Here is an 18,416-nt window from a genome sequence, read left to right as displayed (position 1 = left end):
CACAAGCAGTGTGTTTGCTAGACGCCGTACTGACAGCCTGCTGTGTGGGCGACGGGCGGGAGAAGCATGACGGTGAGGGTGCCCCCCTGGAGGACTCCCTTCCCAGCGATAGGAATCAAGTCGGGTCTGTGAAGCTGGCCCTCGGTCTGAGCTGCAACATTGTTTTCTTTTTCAAGGAAGAACATTTTAGATAAAACGTTGGTTCCGTTTCAGGAGGATGGGACTGGAGAGGCAGGGAGGCCGGGCCTCTCACCCCGTGAATGCTGGAGGCGCACCTTTGCCCTCCAGGTCTGAGAGTGGAGACGGCGGGAGCAGCCGCGCCGCAGGCCCGGGACGCCGCACGGAAAGCCGGAGGGGACCCCCGCAGCACACCTGCGTCTCGGGACCCGCCGCGCGCCTCCTTTCAGGCGCCGGCCAGACGGGCGGCCTCCTCCTGGAGAGTCCCTCCCGAGGGCGCGGGGCCCGGGGTCGGGTTTCGCCGCCCTCCCCGCTGCAAAGGGCCCGTCCCAGGTGTGTCGCGAGGAGCCACTGGCTTCCGGGACACCTGCGCGGACACATGGAGCCTGCTTGCGGAAGAGGCCGGGCCTGCTAACGGGCACTGGGGGCAAAGACAGGAAAGCGCGGGGGCGCTCCCGCTAGGCCCCGCCCCCGGCAGTCAGGCCCCGCCCCGCGGGTTGCTAAGGGAAGTGACGTCACAACGCGATGGCGGCGGCTCCTTCAGGCAGCTGAAGTGGGTATTAGGCCCGGAAGATCCGAGTCCATCCGCGGCTGGGAGAAGGCCAGCGGGGTCGGTAGGAGCTGGAGCAGGGGCGGCGGCGCTCTGTCTGTCCCATCCGCCGCGTATTGAGGCTCTGGGAGCGGCGGGGCGGCCGGAAAGCGATGGTGAAAGCCGGGCCGCGAGGGGGGCGGAGCCGGCAGTCGGACCCGCAGTAGGGCAGCCGCGGCGCCGCCTCCCCGAGCTCAGACCCAGGAAGCGGCCGGGAGGGCAGGCGTCAACTGGGCTCGCCGCCGCCATGGAGCTCAGAGTCGGGAACAGGTACCGGCTGGGTCGGAAGATCGGCAGCGGCTCCTTTGGAGACATCTATCTCGGTGAGGCGCCCCCCCCCCCGGGCCCGCCCCGGGACCCCCGCCGCCCGCGGACCCCGCCTCGGGGACCCACTGCGGTCCCCGCCCGGGGCTCCGTCTCCGGCCGGCGCCTGGGGGCGGACTACCCGGGCGGGGTTGGGGCGGCGGGGACTCGCGGCCTCCCCGTGGCCCTGGCGCGCGCCCCCGGGGGCACCTGCCCCAGCGCGCGCCCCTGCCCGCTGGGGAGTGGCCGGGAGTAGCGGCCCGAGAGTCTCGCCGCCCGCCCGTCGGGTGTCGGCGCCTGGGTGTCCCCGAAGGCAGACAAAGACCGTGGGGCGCGGGAGCGATCCCCGCGGCCTGGCACGTGGGGGTGGGGTGGCGGTTCTCACGGGCAGAGCCCAGGGCCTGTCCGAGGCTTCCGCGGCCCTGGGCGCCCATTGCGACGATGCAGCTGCGGCTCACCAGCCCCTCTGGGCGGGGACCTGGGCCGCTGGGCCGCAGGACTGAGTGCGGGGTCGCCCCGGGTGGGCCGGGGCCTCGGCCTGACCGGGTGGGAGTTGAATACACGGTGCGAATCCAAGTTTTGTCCTGGGTACCCTGACGTCAACAAGAGTGAGGTTCAGTTGACCGTAGACGAAGTCAGTGCTAAGGTGTTGGCCAAACTAGAGGCAAATCAAGTGGCAAAGCTCTCCTCACGAGCTCGCCCTTTTGGGTATTAAAATTCTCAAGGCAGATTGGAAAAAGTGCTTGGGATCAGAACATTCTTGGTTGTTTCACATTTACAGCGAAAGAGTGGCACATGCTCATGGGTGTTGGAAGGTTGAACCTCAGAGGTGGGAATTTAAAATAACTTTTCTGCTTTTCTGAGAGGAGTAGTGCCTAAGTTATTCCATACCCCTGGATTTGGACCTTCCATCCTGGCACGCGCGTGTGTGCTGAGGGATTGTTGCCCAATTTGGGTAAACACGTTCTGTTGCTCAGCCTTGCTCTGGTGCCTCTGTTTGGCTGACATACCCATCAGGGAGGGTCAGGAATAGGTTATGTCAGTAATGCTTCTGGTTATGCCTTTCAGATGATCCCAGGTGTGTGTGCTCACCACCCCATCCTTCCTTATTGTCACCTGGAGAGGATGCAAGACCTCGGGGACTGACAGCCTTAGCAGGAGTGGACGTGTGTGGGGAGTTCTGACTGCTTTTGGAACCTAGTTACCTGGCAGGGTAACCTTGTCACGTGCCATACCATGCCTTTGAACCTATACTTCTGCCTTACTGTGCAGCAGAGTAAAATACACTTTAGAGATGTTTGGATTTTACTGTTTAAATATTTATATCCAGTAGTCAGCTGGCTGCATTCTCAGCAACGTTTAGTAAATGCAGGCTGTTTGCCTTATTTATAGAACAATAGATTTTGGCAAAAGTTTTAATATAGGCTCTAGGAGCTGCGCTGAAAAGCCAATCCATTAGCCATCTTACTCAGGCATCAAAAAGTAGGTATTTTGGAACTTCCTGTCCTCTGGTCTGAGAGCCCAAGAGCCCTTGCCAGACAGCTCTGCTTCCTGAAGCTGGGTGCAGACAGTCACGTGTGGACCGGCTACAAGCTCTTGTCACTGGGAGTGGGCACTTTGTGTGGGATCCTGTCCGCTTATTCACTGCTGGGTCTTCAGGCCTCACCTCATGCTGGGCACTTAAGTAGCTCTCATACCCATCTGGCTGACCACGCAGGGGGACCTCAGGCTCCCCCTCTGTGCATGTTCTAATGTTCTAATGGCTGTGGCTCTCAGGCCCTTGTTGTAAGCACCCCCATGGCCCACCCATCATGGTGCACCTCGTTACTTCTGTGAGGTTGGGCATGACCCGTCTTTCCATCAGCTCTGGCTCTTGGCTCATGGGTAGTCCTCTCAGGCTCTGCGCTGCTCCGCTGAGGAACTGGGCAGTGACCTTGTTAGCTTGAGAGAGAGATGGCTGGAAAGGCAGGTCTGAGGGAGCTTACGTATGCTACAGTTAGGGCTCAGAGCCCATGATACAGATCAGTCATCTGTTGTAGTTGTTTCTGCCCATGTAGGTAGCTCATTAGGCGTGGTGGAGGGATTGGGCCTCGCCTTGGGAATCGGTGTGTGCTGCGTGTCGTAGTGTGAGTGCAGCTTAGACCATCCTGTGGCCCTCAATGCCGCTGTTGGGGAGTGCGTGCTCCACGACCCTCCAGGTAGGTTTGGCCTTCAGGGCTTGGATTTCCACCTGTGACCTTCTGTGCTTTCAGACGTTTGAAACTGGGAGGAGGGGAAGGCTGTCTTTGAGTTCTGGAACACCCTGCAGACCAAGAAGGCCCAATGTTGGCCTGCACCCCCAACAGCCTGCTGTGCTGATGTCGCCCAGCAGTGTGCCCTGTGTTATTCCAATCCTTCCCAGATTGCCCCTTCAAAGCAGGATAGTATCTTGGGGCTATTTCTCCAATGCCCAGGCTTCAGAAAGGGTATATACTGATCTTGGGTCACCATGGACCCCAAAACATGCAGTCTCAGTCCTCTGTCCATCCTCCCTAGCTCGCTAGATCCCGAAGGCCCTTGGGAAGGGCAGGCTGGGAATGCCTCACAACACACACTTAGGCAAAACGTCACCTCCGTCTGGTATTGCAGGCGGGTGTCAGGTGGAGCCTCAGCCCTGGGCCCCTCTCAGCTGTAGCCCATCGCTGCTGCAGCGGGTGTGTGCTGTGAGGAGTGGAAACCAGAAGTCCTTGCCTTTGCTGGCTGTGTGCCTCCCAGACATTTGGTAACTTTTGATAACGGAGTCAGTGTTCTTGATGTGGACTGCCTGTTCCCCCCCTCTGCCCAGCACGACCAGCGGGCAGCATGGTGGTGCCCAGGCTGTGGGGTGCCATGGTTGGCAGGTTTGCTGCTCTGTTTGGCCACTGCTCATGGTGCTTGTGAGGTGCCGTGTGCTGGAGGGGCAGCAGGGCTCTGTTCATGTCCGTTTTTTTTCCCCCCAAGACAGGCAGGCAGCAGGGCCCTTGGACCCCACCCCACCTTGTTCATGATTGGTAGAGTGGAGGTTTTTTTCTTGCTAGTTGTTGGCATTTGTACTTGATCCTGTCTCTACAGCAGGTTATGAGAGGTTGGCCTCGGCTTTCCCCGTTACCAGATGGACTGTGTGGAGTGGCTTCATGGTGTACAGACGCCCCTGGGTCTAAAGCTTAGGAACCTGGTCATACTTGACTTCCATGGTTTTCCCCTCAACAGACTGATTTCTCTTCAGCAGCATCTAGCAGGGTGCCTGGCGTGCAGTAGGGACATGCCGGCTGGCTGGGTGGCTGGGAGAGGACTGCATCTGCCTGTGCTCTTGAGGGCAGGAGTTGAGCGTTTCCGAAGTGAAGTCACGATCCTGGTCAACCGCTTTGTCAACAGCTGCCTTGCGAGCGTGACCCTTGCCCTGCTGATAGTAGACCTCAGTGTCTCACCCCAGGACACGGTCAGGTTTGGGGTTGGTTCACTTAGTTCACCATCTGCCTTCATCTGCTCAACTTGAGGGACGTAGTTTTGTTTTCCTAGGACCAGTGTTACACCTTATGTCTACACAGACTAATCTCTTTGCCTAGAGAGGAGAGCTCTTGTCTGGCTGGACTGTTGAGCAGTTGTCTGGGAGGTAAAACCCCTCACTGTGAGCAGGCAATACAAGTAAACGTTTACATGCCACTTGGTTTTGACTTGTTCGGAATCTGGAATCAGCTCAATAGTATCTTTTAAACCCTCATTTCCCATCTAGAAATCCTTGTGAAAGTTGCCTGTGCCACAGGACCAGGTTTTGTAATTTTCAGTTAGTCACAAACCAATATGTTTGTAAATAAGATGAACACAAAGTAATGTCATGTTGCTCTCAGAGATCCTCAGATGCTTCCTTGCTGTCTTCCTACTTGTCCCCTTGTGGACTGGTGGCGGTTTGAGGGCTAGAGTTAGAGCAGCACCACCAGCTGTGCATGGAGGCTACTGTTGGCCATTGGGGTGGGACAGGACTGCAGAGCTGCAGACTGGCGGGCCTGTTTGTTCAGTGGCCTCTGGTGCTTCCGCCTCCCAGAATGCACAGAACTGGAAGGGGGCGCAGACCTGGCAGAGGAGGCAGCCCGCCTGGGGTGTGTGCTCTCGTGTTTGCAGAGAGCCTATGCTCAGCCTGTCTGAGTCATCAGACTCAGGATGGCCTCACATCTGTGATCCTGCAGAAGGCTAGTGCCATGGTGGCAGGAGGGGTTCATATTGTGTCCCAGAGTTGCCTGTGGTCATGTATCCCCAAGACTGTCAGTGTTGCGGGGGTGACTGTTGGGTGTTTGCTATATCAGTATCCATCGAGTGGAGCTGGAGATGTCCTCTGCCTTCTGGCAGGTGCTGGTCTGGAAGGTAGCTTGGGAGGGCCCATGCAGTCTTGACATTGAGGACCTGCCTCCTGGCAAGGGTGATAGTGCGGGTATAGTGTGAAGAATAAGTGTGCTCTGGCACCGCTCATGCTTCATTCAGGGTGCGGAGATGACTGGTGTAGCCAGTACGATGAGTCATCGTTCCTCCTGGGCTACGAGTTCGGTTCAGAGTTCCAGGTCCTCACAGGACCTCTGAGTTCATTTTTCATTTGCACAGTACATTTTCAGATGAAGTCATGTCTCTTGTGATTGGATAGATTGTCCCAACTGCAAGCAGGAAGAACAAAGTGGGTTACCTGCCTGTCTTTTGAGTGCCCAAGAGCCTTTGTGAAATGGTAAATGAAGTTCTTAATCTGGAGTGGCTGCTTGCAGTGGTTAGATGGTGGTCATTCCCATGGAGGTCCAGCATTGGTGACCAGTTTTGGACCCAGGCCCACTAGAAGTGGCCATGTGTCGTGCGGCTGTCTGAGCATTCTGGAGGAGACTGCCTCTCTGTGGTGCTACTGGGTGTGCGGGGGTCAGCAGCAGCCGTCCTCGCGTCGGTCATCGTTCTCCCTGCTGCTTGCGCTCTGCCTTTGGGAGTCTGGAAGCGCTCTGTGCGCTCACTCATCCTCTCCACAACTCCTCGTGGGACAGACCGTAGGTCTCCCCCGTCAGTGCAGATGGTGAAGGACACTGGGTCCAGTTGCTTTGCCCCACACTGTTGTCTCCCTGGGTAAGAAGTGACTGTGCTCTGTCTGGGCTGCTGGAGCCAGAGTTAATTCCTTCACAAATAACCATACTACTGGGAAGGGTTGAAATGAGATTTACACAGGGGTCCCCCCTTATCCACACGTCCTAGGACCCCCAATAGGTGCCTGAAAACGCAGAAAGTATCGAGCCCTACTTAGAGCCTCCTTTTCCTGGACAGCACATACCTGTGATTAACTTATAAATTAGGTGCACTAAGGCCAGTAAGACAGTAAGTAACACAGTAGCACAATTATACAAACGATACACTTTTGTAAAAGTTTTGGGAATGGGGTTTCTGCCTCAAAATATGTTACTGGGCCGTGCTCACTCTTCCTGCTGTGATGATGCGAGATGACAAGATGCCTACATGGTGTGATTTAATAACGAATGACGAAGTGAGCTGAATATGTGCACTGCCTTTGGCTGCTGTTCTGATGACTGGTCATGAGGATCACCTGCTTCCTGACACAGATGGAGGAAGGACACTGGGGCAGTGAGGGGAGAGCAAGGTGTGTGCTGTGTGAGACTTTTCCCTTTTCTCCAGGGAAAGCTCTCTGAGGAAGGGCTTACAGGCATAGCTTTGGGTGGGCTAGAACCCAGGAGTACTTGCATGTGAATCCTGGAGTGGTGGTGGTTGTCTTATCTGTAGTTCCTTATTGGAGGAAGGAAGAGATAAGGCATTTTTAGGTAAAACCTCTAAGTTGGCCTTTAAACTCATGGTCTGGTAATAGGGAGGGATCAGCAGATGTATTGCCAGTTTTAGTACAAAGTAACAAAAGGTGTGTGACCAGCGCACATTGCATTGTGCAGCGAGGGCTTTGCAAACAGTCTGCTCTGCTGATCCAGTGTCAGTAAGAAGCGTGTAGTGTGACCTGCTCCTCAGGAATGGAGAGGTTTGCTGAGAGTCTCCCTGGGCATCCCTTGGCCGGGCCTGCAGTGGGTTAGTGGTGACTCGAGGGAATCGAGCCCACTTGAGAAGCACCCTGACTGTTCAGAGATGTGTGCAGCTCAGTACCTGGGCCAGATGGTCAGAGGCTGTGCAGGCCCCTCTGGAGAAGGGCTCGCACACATCCACACAGGCATATCAAGGCAGCATGGAGAAACGGGGACCACACAGAGTGCGTCACAGGAACATGGAGTTGCCCTGGGACGCCCCCAGTCTCGCCTTAGGTGGTGAGTGCAGGGGGTGATGAACAGGGTGGGTGGGAAGGTTCAGACCAGAACAATTGGAGGCCCACAGGGGGCACTGCATTGTCCTGCCTCTGGGCCCCCGGTGACCTGATTGGAGTGGGGACATAGGAAGGTGGGCTACAAAATGCCATATGAGACTTCTGGATCAAAATACTGTTTTGAAAAGTGAAAGTAAGGGTAATTTTCCACGGGTTTGTTGACCCCTGACACTATCTTATAACAGGAAGTAGATCGCATCCCTCGTTTGGTCCTTCTTGGAAGATTCAGACATGCTTGTCCTCCCAGCGTGCTGTGGCATTGGGCACGTAACTAACGTCTATGGTCTTTTTTCTTTGCCAAGGTACGGACATTGCTGCAGGGGAAGAAGTTGCCATCAAGCTCGAATGTGTCAAAACCAAACACCCTCAGCTCCACATTGAGAGCAAAATCTACAAAATGATGCAGGGAGGAGGTATGACCTTTACCTATTCTAGAAGAAAACCAGGGTTTGTGTTTGATGAGGGGGGTGTGTCATGAGTCAATCTCTGGCTTGTACTGAGGGAGGGAGGAAAGTGCCCATGCCCTTGACCCAGTGGTGTGGCTCCCTTCAGATACTGAGAGGCCTGTGGAGGGCCCACTCAACAAAAGACACAGTTTAATGCGTTTTGCTCAAATCCTTTCCTTAGCTTCATACTACGCCAGTGTGTTTGAACTCAGGGTCTGTGAGAATTTTGTTTTTTCAGGCTGATGACCGTGTGTGCCTCCTTGGTCACTCACTTCAGTCACAGTTTTGGGGAATGCCCTTCAGTCTTTGCCGAGTGGATGAGGGCGTTAACTCAGCCACCTCTGTGCCCCATGCAGCTCACAGTCTGTCCCAGCCCCTCCCCTTGGGCCTAAGGGTGCCTGACGTCAGAGAGCTCCATCCTGATCTCAGTCTGACTTGTAGAACTCCCTGGACGTTGAAATAGTTTGGCCAGTGGAGCAGGAGTGGGTTTGACTGCAGTGTGTCTCAAGAGTCCTGAAGACACTGGCATCGTGAAGGACACAGCATGTGGCTCCCCTGGGAGCTCAGGAAGCTGCAGGCACTGCCTGGCTGTTTCGAGCTCTCGCTGGGGTTCAGGGCTTTGTGGCTGAAGAACAGCTGCACAGCTCCTGCTTTGGAACCCCTTCGAGCCAGAAGCCCGCCTAGTGCTTTTGTGGTTGGGGAGCCCGTGCTTTGCTGAGGGTAATCACAGTGGTGGCCCTGTGGGCAGGTGTGTGTGTGTCTTGGGGGCTACTGATTTGACATGTTTCTTTCACAGAGGTAATTTAATCTGTGCTGCTACTACAAACCAACGTTTCTGGGTTTATGCAGCACGTATTGCAAGGGGGTGTCCAGTACATCCAGCCTGGGTTTCTCAGCACCAGAGGAGGCTGTCAACTCCTGGCTCGCACACAGGGGTGAAACATCTCCTGGCCCCTTCTGTCTCCAGGGAGGGGCAGCAGAGGACCTGCCAGGGTGCTTGCTCTCTGGTGGTCCTCAGGCATCAGGGACAGTCTACACAGTTTCTAAGGTGGTGAGAGTAGAGTGGCTTCATGGTAAGGAGGAGCCTGGTGCTGGGAGTGCCCGAGGGCACATGCCCACGGTCAGAGCTGGTGAAGCAGACTGAGAGGGAACAGAAAAGAGGGTATTTGCTTTAAAAGAGGGTTTATCAACCTCAGCGCCGTGGCCTTTGCTGAGGGGGCATCCTCTGCACATAACCCCGCATACTGGCAGCACCCCTTGCCAAGCTGGGATGGTAGGAACTGTCCAGATGTTGCTGAGCGCCTCGGGGTGTAACACTGCACCTGTGTGGGACCTGTTCTGGGATGGAAAGGGTCGTTTTCTTCCCCATCTTCTCACACTCCTGGAGGAGCCTGGAAACCCACCAGGACCTTCCCCCATCTGGCCAACCCTACACACAGGTCAGGTTTTACTTGTGTTCTGGATGCGCACTTGGGGGTTACTATCAAGATGTAAAGTTCTGTATTTTAGAAAACAGGCAATGGCCAGGAAAGCAGAGTGCCTAATTCTGCTAGTGTTCTGTGATCTTGTCGTGACTACTGAGACAAGGATGAGACCAGCAGAGAGAATGTAGGGATCCACTTTGCCCAGAATCACCTAGCTTTGCCATTGACCAGCTTTCTGAATGCAGACTGCTTTGTCACTGTGAAGGGACAGAAGGCATCTCTGGTTGTCTTTTTATGCTCATTTCTGGGTTTAACTTGCAGGTGGTTGATACCCACAGCATCATGTTATAGGAGAAAGCTTGAAGCCAGTGGGCTGCACTGCACACGCTAGCTTGTCTAGGACGCTGCCCAGGCGCGGTGGCATTCAGGTGCCTGGCTACAGAGCTGCTGCGCTCAGTCGCGCCACCAAGGGGAGGGTCCGCATCTAAGAAGCGCGCGCTAGTATCAGGTATTGGAGAGATTGTTTCTCACTCTCCTTGGCACATTTGCTGCCACGACGGTCCTGTGTGGTGGATGTCATCAGCCTTGTCACAAATAAGGAAACTGAGGCACAGGCAGCTGTGGGACTTCCCTGAGGGCACAGGTTTGAACTTGAGCTGTTGTAGCTCCCAGGCCTTTGCTGCACAGAGCTGTCTGCTCCCAGGAAGAGGCAGCAGTTGGGAATGTGCCCCAAACCTGATTGAGACAATAGATTAAAAACCTGAAATAGATAAAAACTTAAGTTTGTTAGGTGGGGGAAGGACTTGGGCAGACAATGAGGTATTGTGAATGGAGTGGACTGCCCCCTCCAAACCTGATCCCCTCAAGCGATTTTGGACCCTCCCCTGCCTGGGTGAGCCCCTCAGGAGAGAATAGTGTTTTCGTTCACAGCTACTCTGGCCAAGGCCTTTGGCAGGTGTGGGGGTGGGAGGGAAGAGTGGTCTCTGTGTGTGAGGTCCGGGCCAGGGGAGGGGGTGCATGTGGCTTTGGGGCCGCCAGCACCGTAGAAACAGGCAGCTTTGCTGCTGTCGCTCCTCTTTCCTCGTTTGCCGGGATCAGTTCCCGTGGTTTATTTCAGGCCGTCACAGTCTTTTCATTGGGAAATGTCTATGGTTGGTACCAAAGAACATTCCTCATGGGCATCAAGGATAGTGAGCAGCTCTGTGCCCCCACCCACTGGAGAGCAGGTGCCTGCCTGCCCTTGCCTGGTTGTCAAGTTTCTGCTTGTCTGTCAGCCTGCAAAAAGTTAGTTTTTAAAAATCTAAGGACATTTTCTGGAAACATTTGGCAGTTTTATTCACAATTGTTTTAAGGTTGCATTGCTGAAAATGTCATGAAAATCTGTATTTAAATTAATGCTGAGTCCCCACATTTGTATTGAAACTTGTTATAAATCAAAATGGAAAGCATTTACTGGCCTGGCCCCTAGTTTCACCCCCAAGCATATGCTTTGTTATCTTGGACTCTGAGCAAGAAAGTATCAAGTGTTGAGAACTACACATATTATTAGTTCAAGGGACCCATCCCCGGCACCTGGGCGTGGGCAGCACGCTAGTGGGGTGCTGACCCCTCCGGCCTCGCTCGTTCCTGCGCGGGCCCGGTAGTGGCCGTCTGCAGCACCGGTGTGTTTTCAGGTTCCCAGGCTTGCTGGTTCCAGATGGCTGATGTCACAGGATCCCACGGTCTTTGGACAGGAGTGGGAGCATTCCTGTGAAAGACTCATCACTGCCTGAGCCACCCCACTTAGTTTGCAGCATTGCTCAGGGTGAGGCCAGTTGCACAGGAATCCCAGCATCCTCTCCTGGCCAGAATACTCCACTTTGGCTGCACTTTACCCTCTGTCTAGCACCATCAGTGATGAGACACGTTTGTATTGAGCCCTAACGAGAAAGGTGCCGCTGTGCCACACGTCTTCACTTGTAAGCTTTGGGACGGCTGTAGTCCAGCCTTACTGTGTGTGGGCAGCTTTCCTTTTCGACCCAGCGTGTCGTGAGAGCATCCGTGTTGACGCAGCTGTAGTTGGTGGCTACATGAGTGCTCTTCTGGCCGTTGTTGAGGAGCCATGGCCTGCAGCTGGCATTTTGCTATTGGGGACGTTGCTTCAGCGATACCTTTGTCCATTCTTCCGGGGCGTAACCTGAGAGTAGGAGTATGCTTCATGGGACAGGCACATGCTTCACCCACAGGGTGATGCCACGTGAATGTAAGGACATGCTCCTTACAGCCGCCACTCCGTCAGCCGCCACTCACCCTCCCCAGGGGTGGGGACCTGAAGCCAGGGGCTGGAGAGGACAGGCACGTGTACCCCTTCACTCAGAGTCTTGGTTCCTAGCAGTGAGTGTGGGGCCACAGTCATCTGTCTCCTATTAAGTAATCTTGTGACCACTTGGACATAAGGTTCTTGTGTCCCCTATAAAAGAGTTCCTGAGTGATCTGAAGGTACAGTCATCTCACCTTTCTTGGTCTACCAAGCCCATTTTCTTCCTGGAGGGTCTCTCCATTGTACGTAGCCTAGGATGAGAGATTAAAGTACATTTGATCCAAATAACAGCAGTGGTTTGGCATGAGTCACAAAGGAACGTTCTTGACTCGTGTAGGAAACAGATGGAGTGTTACTAACTTCCTCAGGACTTATGCATAAGGCATTTGAGAGTTGTGGGGATGCTCCACAAGTCAAATAGTAGGTGTGGGCTTTTTTGGATGGGCAGATAAGAGGACAGAGTAGGTTTTTTTGGGTGGGCAGATAAGAGGAGTCATTTTGCCTACAGGAGATCTGGTCTGAAATAGGGACAGGGGAGGGACAAAAAAGAAAGGATAGCTTAAGAGAAGGATAAGCCCCCAGCCAGTGTCTCATATCCTCTGCCTGGTATAGAAACTTCGGTCAGAGATATTCTGACTGTTATTCTCAATACAAAAAGTTTATAAACAATAAAACTCCAGAAGAATATGGAGACATACCAACACATTATATTCGCACAAATCAGGCCATCTAGTGATCCCCTAATTGGTGGCTGGTGAAATCTACAGAGCCCCAGTAGACAGCAACCAGAGGGACAGCCGCAGGGGTGAAGGCCCAGAGTCAGACACATTGCCCAGCGTATTCCTTAGTGTTAGCCTCACTCACTGCTGCACCGTGAGCCGTGGCAGGAAACGGAAGCCTTTTCTGCTTTAGCTGCCAAGTGCTCACTGCTGCAGGGCCAGATGGTGGTGCCAGGCACCCCAGGGTGGTCTCTGGAAGCCGAGGTGGGCAAGCCCAGCCTTGTTAAAGGTGAAGGATTTTGGCATCCCTGGGCAACTCAGCATGGGTTGTACTGATACCCAGTCCAGGGAAGGATCTGGGAAGTGAAGTGAGTCTGCCCTAGGGTTGGAGGTCTGGACTGGGACTTCTTCATCACATGTATAGACAACCCTCACCTAGCCACCACTTCCTCTGGGCCCTGCCTCACCTTCCCTGTTCAGACCAATTTACAGTCTTTCAGGAGAAGGTGATGGGACAGTTAAAACCTAGTCTCCCTGAGCTGTTGGGGGTGGAGGAGTTTCAATAGGACACTGGCAGGTGGGCCAGTTCTGGCAAAAATAGGGTGCTCAAGATACTGTACATAAAAAACCCTAAAGACTCCACTCCAAAACTACTAGAACTAATATTGGAATACAGCAAAGTTGCAGGATGCAAAATTAACACACAAATCTGTGGCTTTCCTATGCACTAACAATGAACTAATAGAAAGAGAAATCATGAAAACAATTCCATTCACAATTGCATCAAAAAGAATAAAATACTTAGAAATAAACCTAACCAAGGAAGTGAAAGACTTATACCCTGAAAACTATAAGACACTCTTAAATTAAAGAGGACACTAACAAACGGAAACTCATCCCATCGTCAAAATGGCCATCCTGCCCAAAGCAATATACAGATTTGATGCAATCCCTGTCAAATTACCAACAACATTCTTCAACGAACTGGAACAAATAGTTTAAAAATTCATATGGAAACACCAAAGACCCCGAATAGCCAAAGCAATCCTGAGAAGGAAGAATAAAGTGGGGGGGGATCTCGCTCTCCAACTTCAAGCTCTACTACAAAGCCACAGTAATCAAGACAATCTGGTACTGGCACAAGATCCAGACACACAGGCCAGTGGAACAAAATAGAAACTCCAGACATTAACCCAAACATATATGGTCAATTAATATAAGATAAAGGAGCCATGGACATACAATGGGGAAATGACAGCCTCTTCAACAGTTGGTGCTGACAAAACTGGACAGCTACATGTAAGAGAATGAAACTGGATCACTGTCTAACCCCATACACAAAAGTAAATTAGAAATGGATCAAAGACCTGAATGTAAGTCATGAAACCATAAAACTCTTAGAAAAAAACATAGGCAAAAATCTCTTAGACATAAACATGAGTGACTTCTTCATGAACATATCTCCCCGGGCAAGGGAAACAAACGCAAAAATGAACAAGTGGGACTATATCAAGCTGAAAAGCTTCTGTGCAGCAAAGGACACCATCAGTAGAACAAAAATGTACTCTACAGTATGGGAGAATATATTCATAAATGATAGATCTGATAAAGGGTTGACATCCAAAATGCATAAAGAGCTCACACACCTCAACAAACAAAAAGCAAATAATCCGATTAAAAAAGTGGACAGAGGAGCTGAACAGACAGTTCTCCAAAGAAGAAATAAATCCAGATGGCCAACAGACACATGAAAAGATGCTCCACATTGCTGGTCATCAGAGAAATGCAAATTAAAACCACAAGGAGATACCACCTCACACCAGTTAGGATGGCCACCATCCAAAAGACAAACAACAAATGTTGGTGAGGTTGTGGAGAAAAGGGAACCCTCCTACACTGCTGGTGGGACTGTAAATTAGTTCAGCCATTGTGGAAAGCAGTATGGAGGTTCCTCAAAAAGCTCAAACTAGAAATACCATTTGACCCAGGAATTCCACTTCTAGGAATTTACCCTAAGAATGCAGGATCCCAGTTTGAAAAAGACAGATGCACCCCTATGTTTATCACAGCACTATTTACAATAGCCAAGAAATGGAAGCAACCTAAGTGTCCATCAGTAGATGAATGGATAAAGAAGAGGTGGTACATATACACAATGGAATATCATTCAGCCATAAGAAGAAAACAAATCCTCCCATTTGCAACAACATGGATGGAGCTAGAGGGCATTATGCTCAGTGAAATAAGCCAGGCAGAGAAAGACAAGTACCAAATGATTTCACTCACGTGGAGTATAAGAATAAAGAAAAACTGAAGGAAATAAACAGCAGCAGACTCACAGAACCCAAGAATGGACTAACAGTTACCAAAGGGAAAGGGACTGGGGAGGATGGGAGGGAAGGGAGGGATAAGGGCGGGGAGAAAGAAAGGGAGCATTACGATTAGCATGTATAGTGTTGTGGGGGGACACGGGGAGGGCTGTGCAACACAGAGAAGACAGGTGGTGATTTTACAGCCTCTTACTACGCTGATGGACAGTGACTGTAATGGGGTGTGTAGGGGGGACTTGGTGAAGGGGGGAGCCTAGTAAACATAATGTTCTTCATGTAACTGTAGATTAATGATAACAAAATAAAAATTAAAAAATTGGGTGCTCAATAGGCTGTGCACTCCAGATAGTTCTCTGTGTGATAAAACAGCAGAGCATATTCCTGCTGTGTGGTCCTGCAGCTGCTGACGACTCACCCTGAGATGGTGACCAGAGACAGTGCAGGAATGTGGGCCCCACACTAAAATACACAAGAGATACAAAGTCAGAATGTTTGTATCGAGAGAAAAAGTGAACAAGATAATGTCATTGGCACACAGCTAGTGTGGTTGACACTCTGAGGAAATGGGCCCTTGAGGGGCAGTTACCCAGGAAAGCTGTAAATGAAAAGGGGCAGGGGCTGGCCCAAGTGGGAGTGAGCATGGCAGAGGTCTGTGCCCCCTAGAGAGGCACCCCTTTTGCCTCTCATCTCAGCCCATGGCCTGGGGCAGCTTCTAGCACCCTGCCCCTCAGGTGCATCATGAGGAGGCTGGCGGTGGGAACCCTGCTCCGGCTGAGCACGCCGTCCCTCGGCACGGCAGAAAGCCTTCCCAGTAGGGGCATGCCGTCGCCCCTGTCCTTCACCTGCGCTGGACGTGGGGTGGTTCCAGATTTCAGGCATTGCAGACAAAGCTGCCGTGAGCTTTTGTGTAGACTTCTGTTGTTTCCTTTTCCGTTGGGTAAGCATCTAGGAGGGGAATGGCCGAATCAGAAGTACATGGATGTTCCACCTTTTTAGGTTTGGCGCACACTCTGCCAGACTGCCCTCTAAGGTGGTGCTGTTCCACATGCCTGCCAGCAGGATGTGGGGGCTTTGACGGTTTGTTCTTTCAAATAATTGGTCTGTTCAACTAAGTTACTGAATTTATTGGCATAAAGCTGTTTATATTTCACTACTAGTCTTTTAACATTTGTAGACTTTAAGATGTCACCTCTCATTCTTGATAACTGGTAATTTGTACCTTCCCTATTTTTTCCCAGATAGTCATTAGAGGTTTATCAAAAATCTCATAGAACCAACTTTGGATTTAGTAGTTTTTTCTCTTTCCTATTTCACTAATTTCTGCTGTGATCTTTTATTTCATTTTTGCTGCTTGCTTTGGGTTTGATTTCCTTTTTTCTTAGTGTGGAAGCGATCACTCATTTCTTCTCTGAATGCAGGCACTGAGCTGCTGTAGATCCCCCCCAGCACCACCTGCTGTAGCAGCATCTCAGAAGCTCTGGTGTGTTGTGCTTTCATTTTCGTTTAGTTCAAAATGCCTTCTAATTCCCTTTTTGATTTCTTCCTTGACCCATGCATTATTTTTAAGTGTATTATTTAGCTTCCAAATATTTGGGAAGCTCTGTTATTTATTTCTAATTGAATTCTGTTGTCTGAGAACATACTTCATGTAATTTGAGTCCTTTTAGCTTTGGACCCTTTTTGTGTACAGCATGTGGTCTCTCCTGGTGATTGGTCCCATGCGTCCTTGAGAAGGGTCATGGAAGGGGGTCACTGGAGTCTCCCATCGAGTTGGATTTTTTAGCGTTCTTTTCTTGTGGTTTTGCTTCCTGTGTTTTGAAGCTCTGTTAGCTGGGTTAACACTTAGAATGATCATGTTTTTCTGATAAGTTGATGCCTTTATCACTATGAAGTGATGGGCATATCCCTGGAAATACCCTTCTCCATGATCTGCCCCTGATGCTGGCACAGCACACCTGGGCTCTCTGGTGTTCGTGTTATACCCTGTCTTCCTTCTTTTAACCATTTGTATCCAAAGGATGTTTATTGTGGGCAGCGTGGATACTTGCTCTTCTCTTTTCTAGCTAATCTGAGAACGGAGCCTTACTTTAGATGCCTTATGTTTAGTGTAATAAATGACAGGATTGGGTTTGAGTCCATCTGAAGTTTGTCTCATCTGACTTTTTGTTTCATTTTCCCTCCTTTTGGATTAATCAGGCATTTTCTTACATTTCTTAATGATTTTTCTTATGGATAGCTCCATTGTTGGCTTATTAGCTGTTTGTCTTTCGTTATTTAGAGGTAGAGTTAGGGTCTGTCACACACCTTTCATCTGTGGCAGCCTGTCCTCAGCACTGTGCAGGCCCTGTGACAGCTTCCAGTTCTTCCCGCCCGGCCTGTGGTTACTTGTTACAAGCCCTACGTTGCACTGTATTTTTGTTTAAGCAGTCGTATCTTTTACAGAGATTGAAATAATTTTTAAAATCTTTACGTACTTCCATGGCATTTCCGGTGCTTTTCATTCTGGGAGGGTCCCGTCTTCAGAGTCGGCATCTGCCTGTGACATATGTGCCGGTGCGGGGCTGCCGGCTGATTCTTCAGCTCTTTTATATTGAAGACGTCTTCATGTTGTCTTCACCGAGGTTTTCTTGGCAGTCTGTGCTTTTGTCGATTGCCAGTTGTGTTCTTGGTACTGGCAGGATGTTCTGCCACTGTTGTTCCGTGCCTCGTTCTGACGAGGAGTCTGCAGGCTCTGCTCCGTCTCTGCGCCTCTCTGTGTGAAGCGTCCTTCTCCTGGGGCTGCATTCAGGGTGCCCTCCTCATCAGTAGTTGTGAGTGACTTGATTGGCAGGTTCGTTAACGTGTTTCCTGTTCCTGGGCTTGGGCTTCCTCAAGCTTCTTGGGACTGCGGGTTTACTGGTTTTATCCAGCTGTTCCAGTATGATTCCTGTCCCCTCCACCCTTCCTTTCCCCGGGCCTCCCATCAGGAGGCTCGGTCTGCTGGCTTGCCCTCCAGATCACCGAAGCTCTTGTTGGCTTGTCCACTAGTTTCTGTTGCTGTGCCTCTGAGTTCATGAGTCTTTTCTTAAGTATCTGATCTGTTTTTGATCCCATTCAGTGTAATTTTCATCTTAAGCACTTTAGTTCTCGTCCCCAAAAGTTGAGTCTTTGTCTCCCAAACATGGCTTGACTTCTTTGACACACAGCAAGTCGAAACATTTTTGACATGGAATACAGTTTACAGTAACTTCTGTTGCCCTTCCATGGAGTCCAGCACCGGAGGCAGCTCCAGGTTACTGTTTCTCAGCGCGGATCATGTTTTCTGCTGCTTTGCATGACCGGCAATCTCTGGGTGCCCGACACCGCCTCTCACCCTCTGCGTGCTGGCTGCTTTGTTACCCCTCAGACTTCCTCAGCTCGGGTTTGGGGCGAAGTTAAGTCACTCTGCTCTGTTGTCGCCTTCAGCCCCCACTGTCCAGTCAGGCTGGGCTGATGCTGTCCCTGCCTTTCAGGCATCGGTGTCATCCACTTTCTGTGTTCAGTGTCTAATAGACTTTCCTGTATTGTGATTGCTCTGTTATTGCGGATGTGAGGGTAAATTGGGCCCCATTACTCCATCATTGCCAGAAGTAGAAGTATAACTTAAACTTTTAAAAGAAATATTAGCATCTCTTTCTAACTCTTGAGTTCAGGAAAGGTTTTTTAATTAAGATACCAAAAAAGTGACTCTTAAAGGAAAAGGTTGTTACATTCATCTTTTTTAAATTTAGCATCTCTTCTTATCAAAGACTCCAA

The 18,416-nt window shown here is 51.3% G+C and overlaps 1 protein-coding gene across 9 annotated transcripts in view; it reads left to right on the top strand.

Annotated features, from left to right (window-relative positions):
* Window positions 1-688: 688 nt before the first annotated feature.
* Window positions 689-18,416, top strand: part of CSNK1D (casein kinase 1 delta) — a 32,992-nt gene continuing 15,264 nt past the window's right edge. For 2 of the 9 annotated variants that reach the window (XM_036910722.2, XM_036910723.2), the window contains exons 1-2: window positions 690-1,089; window positions 7,727-7,837. In XM_036910722.2, coding sequence (XP_036766617.2) covers window positions 1,014-1,089; window positions 7,727-7,837 — 187 coding nt within the window. In that variant the 5' untranslated portion in view covers window positions 690-1,013. Of the gene's footprint in view, window positions 1,090-7,071; window positions 7,369-7,726; window positions 7,838-18,416 lie in introns of those variants that run through there. The other 7 variants (XR_005029917.2, XR_005029920.2, XR_008997518.1 and 4 more) reach the window with 7 other exon arrangements.

This window comes from Manis pentadactyla, chromosome 4 (genome assembly GCF_030020395.1).
Source record: "Manis pentadactyla isolate mManPen7 chromosome 4, mManPen7.hap1, whole genome shotgun sequence".
Taxonomy (NCBI): Eukaryota; Metazoa; Chordata; class Mammalia; order Pholidota; family Manidae; genus Manis; species Manis pentadactyla.
The sequence above is the reverse complement of the archived record's forward strand: the minus strand, read 5'-3'. Positions and strand labels throughout refer to the sequence as shown.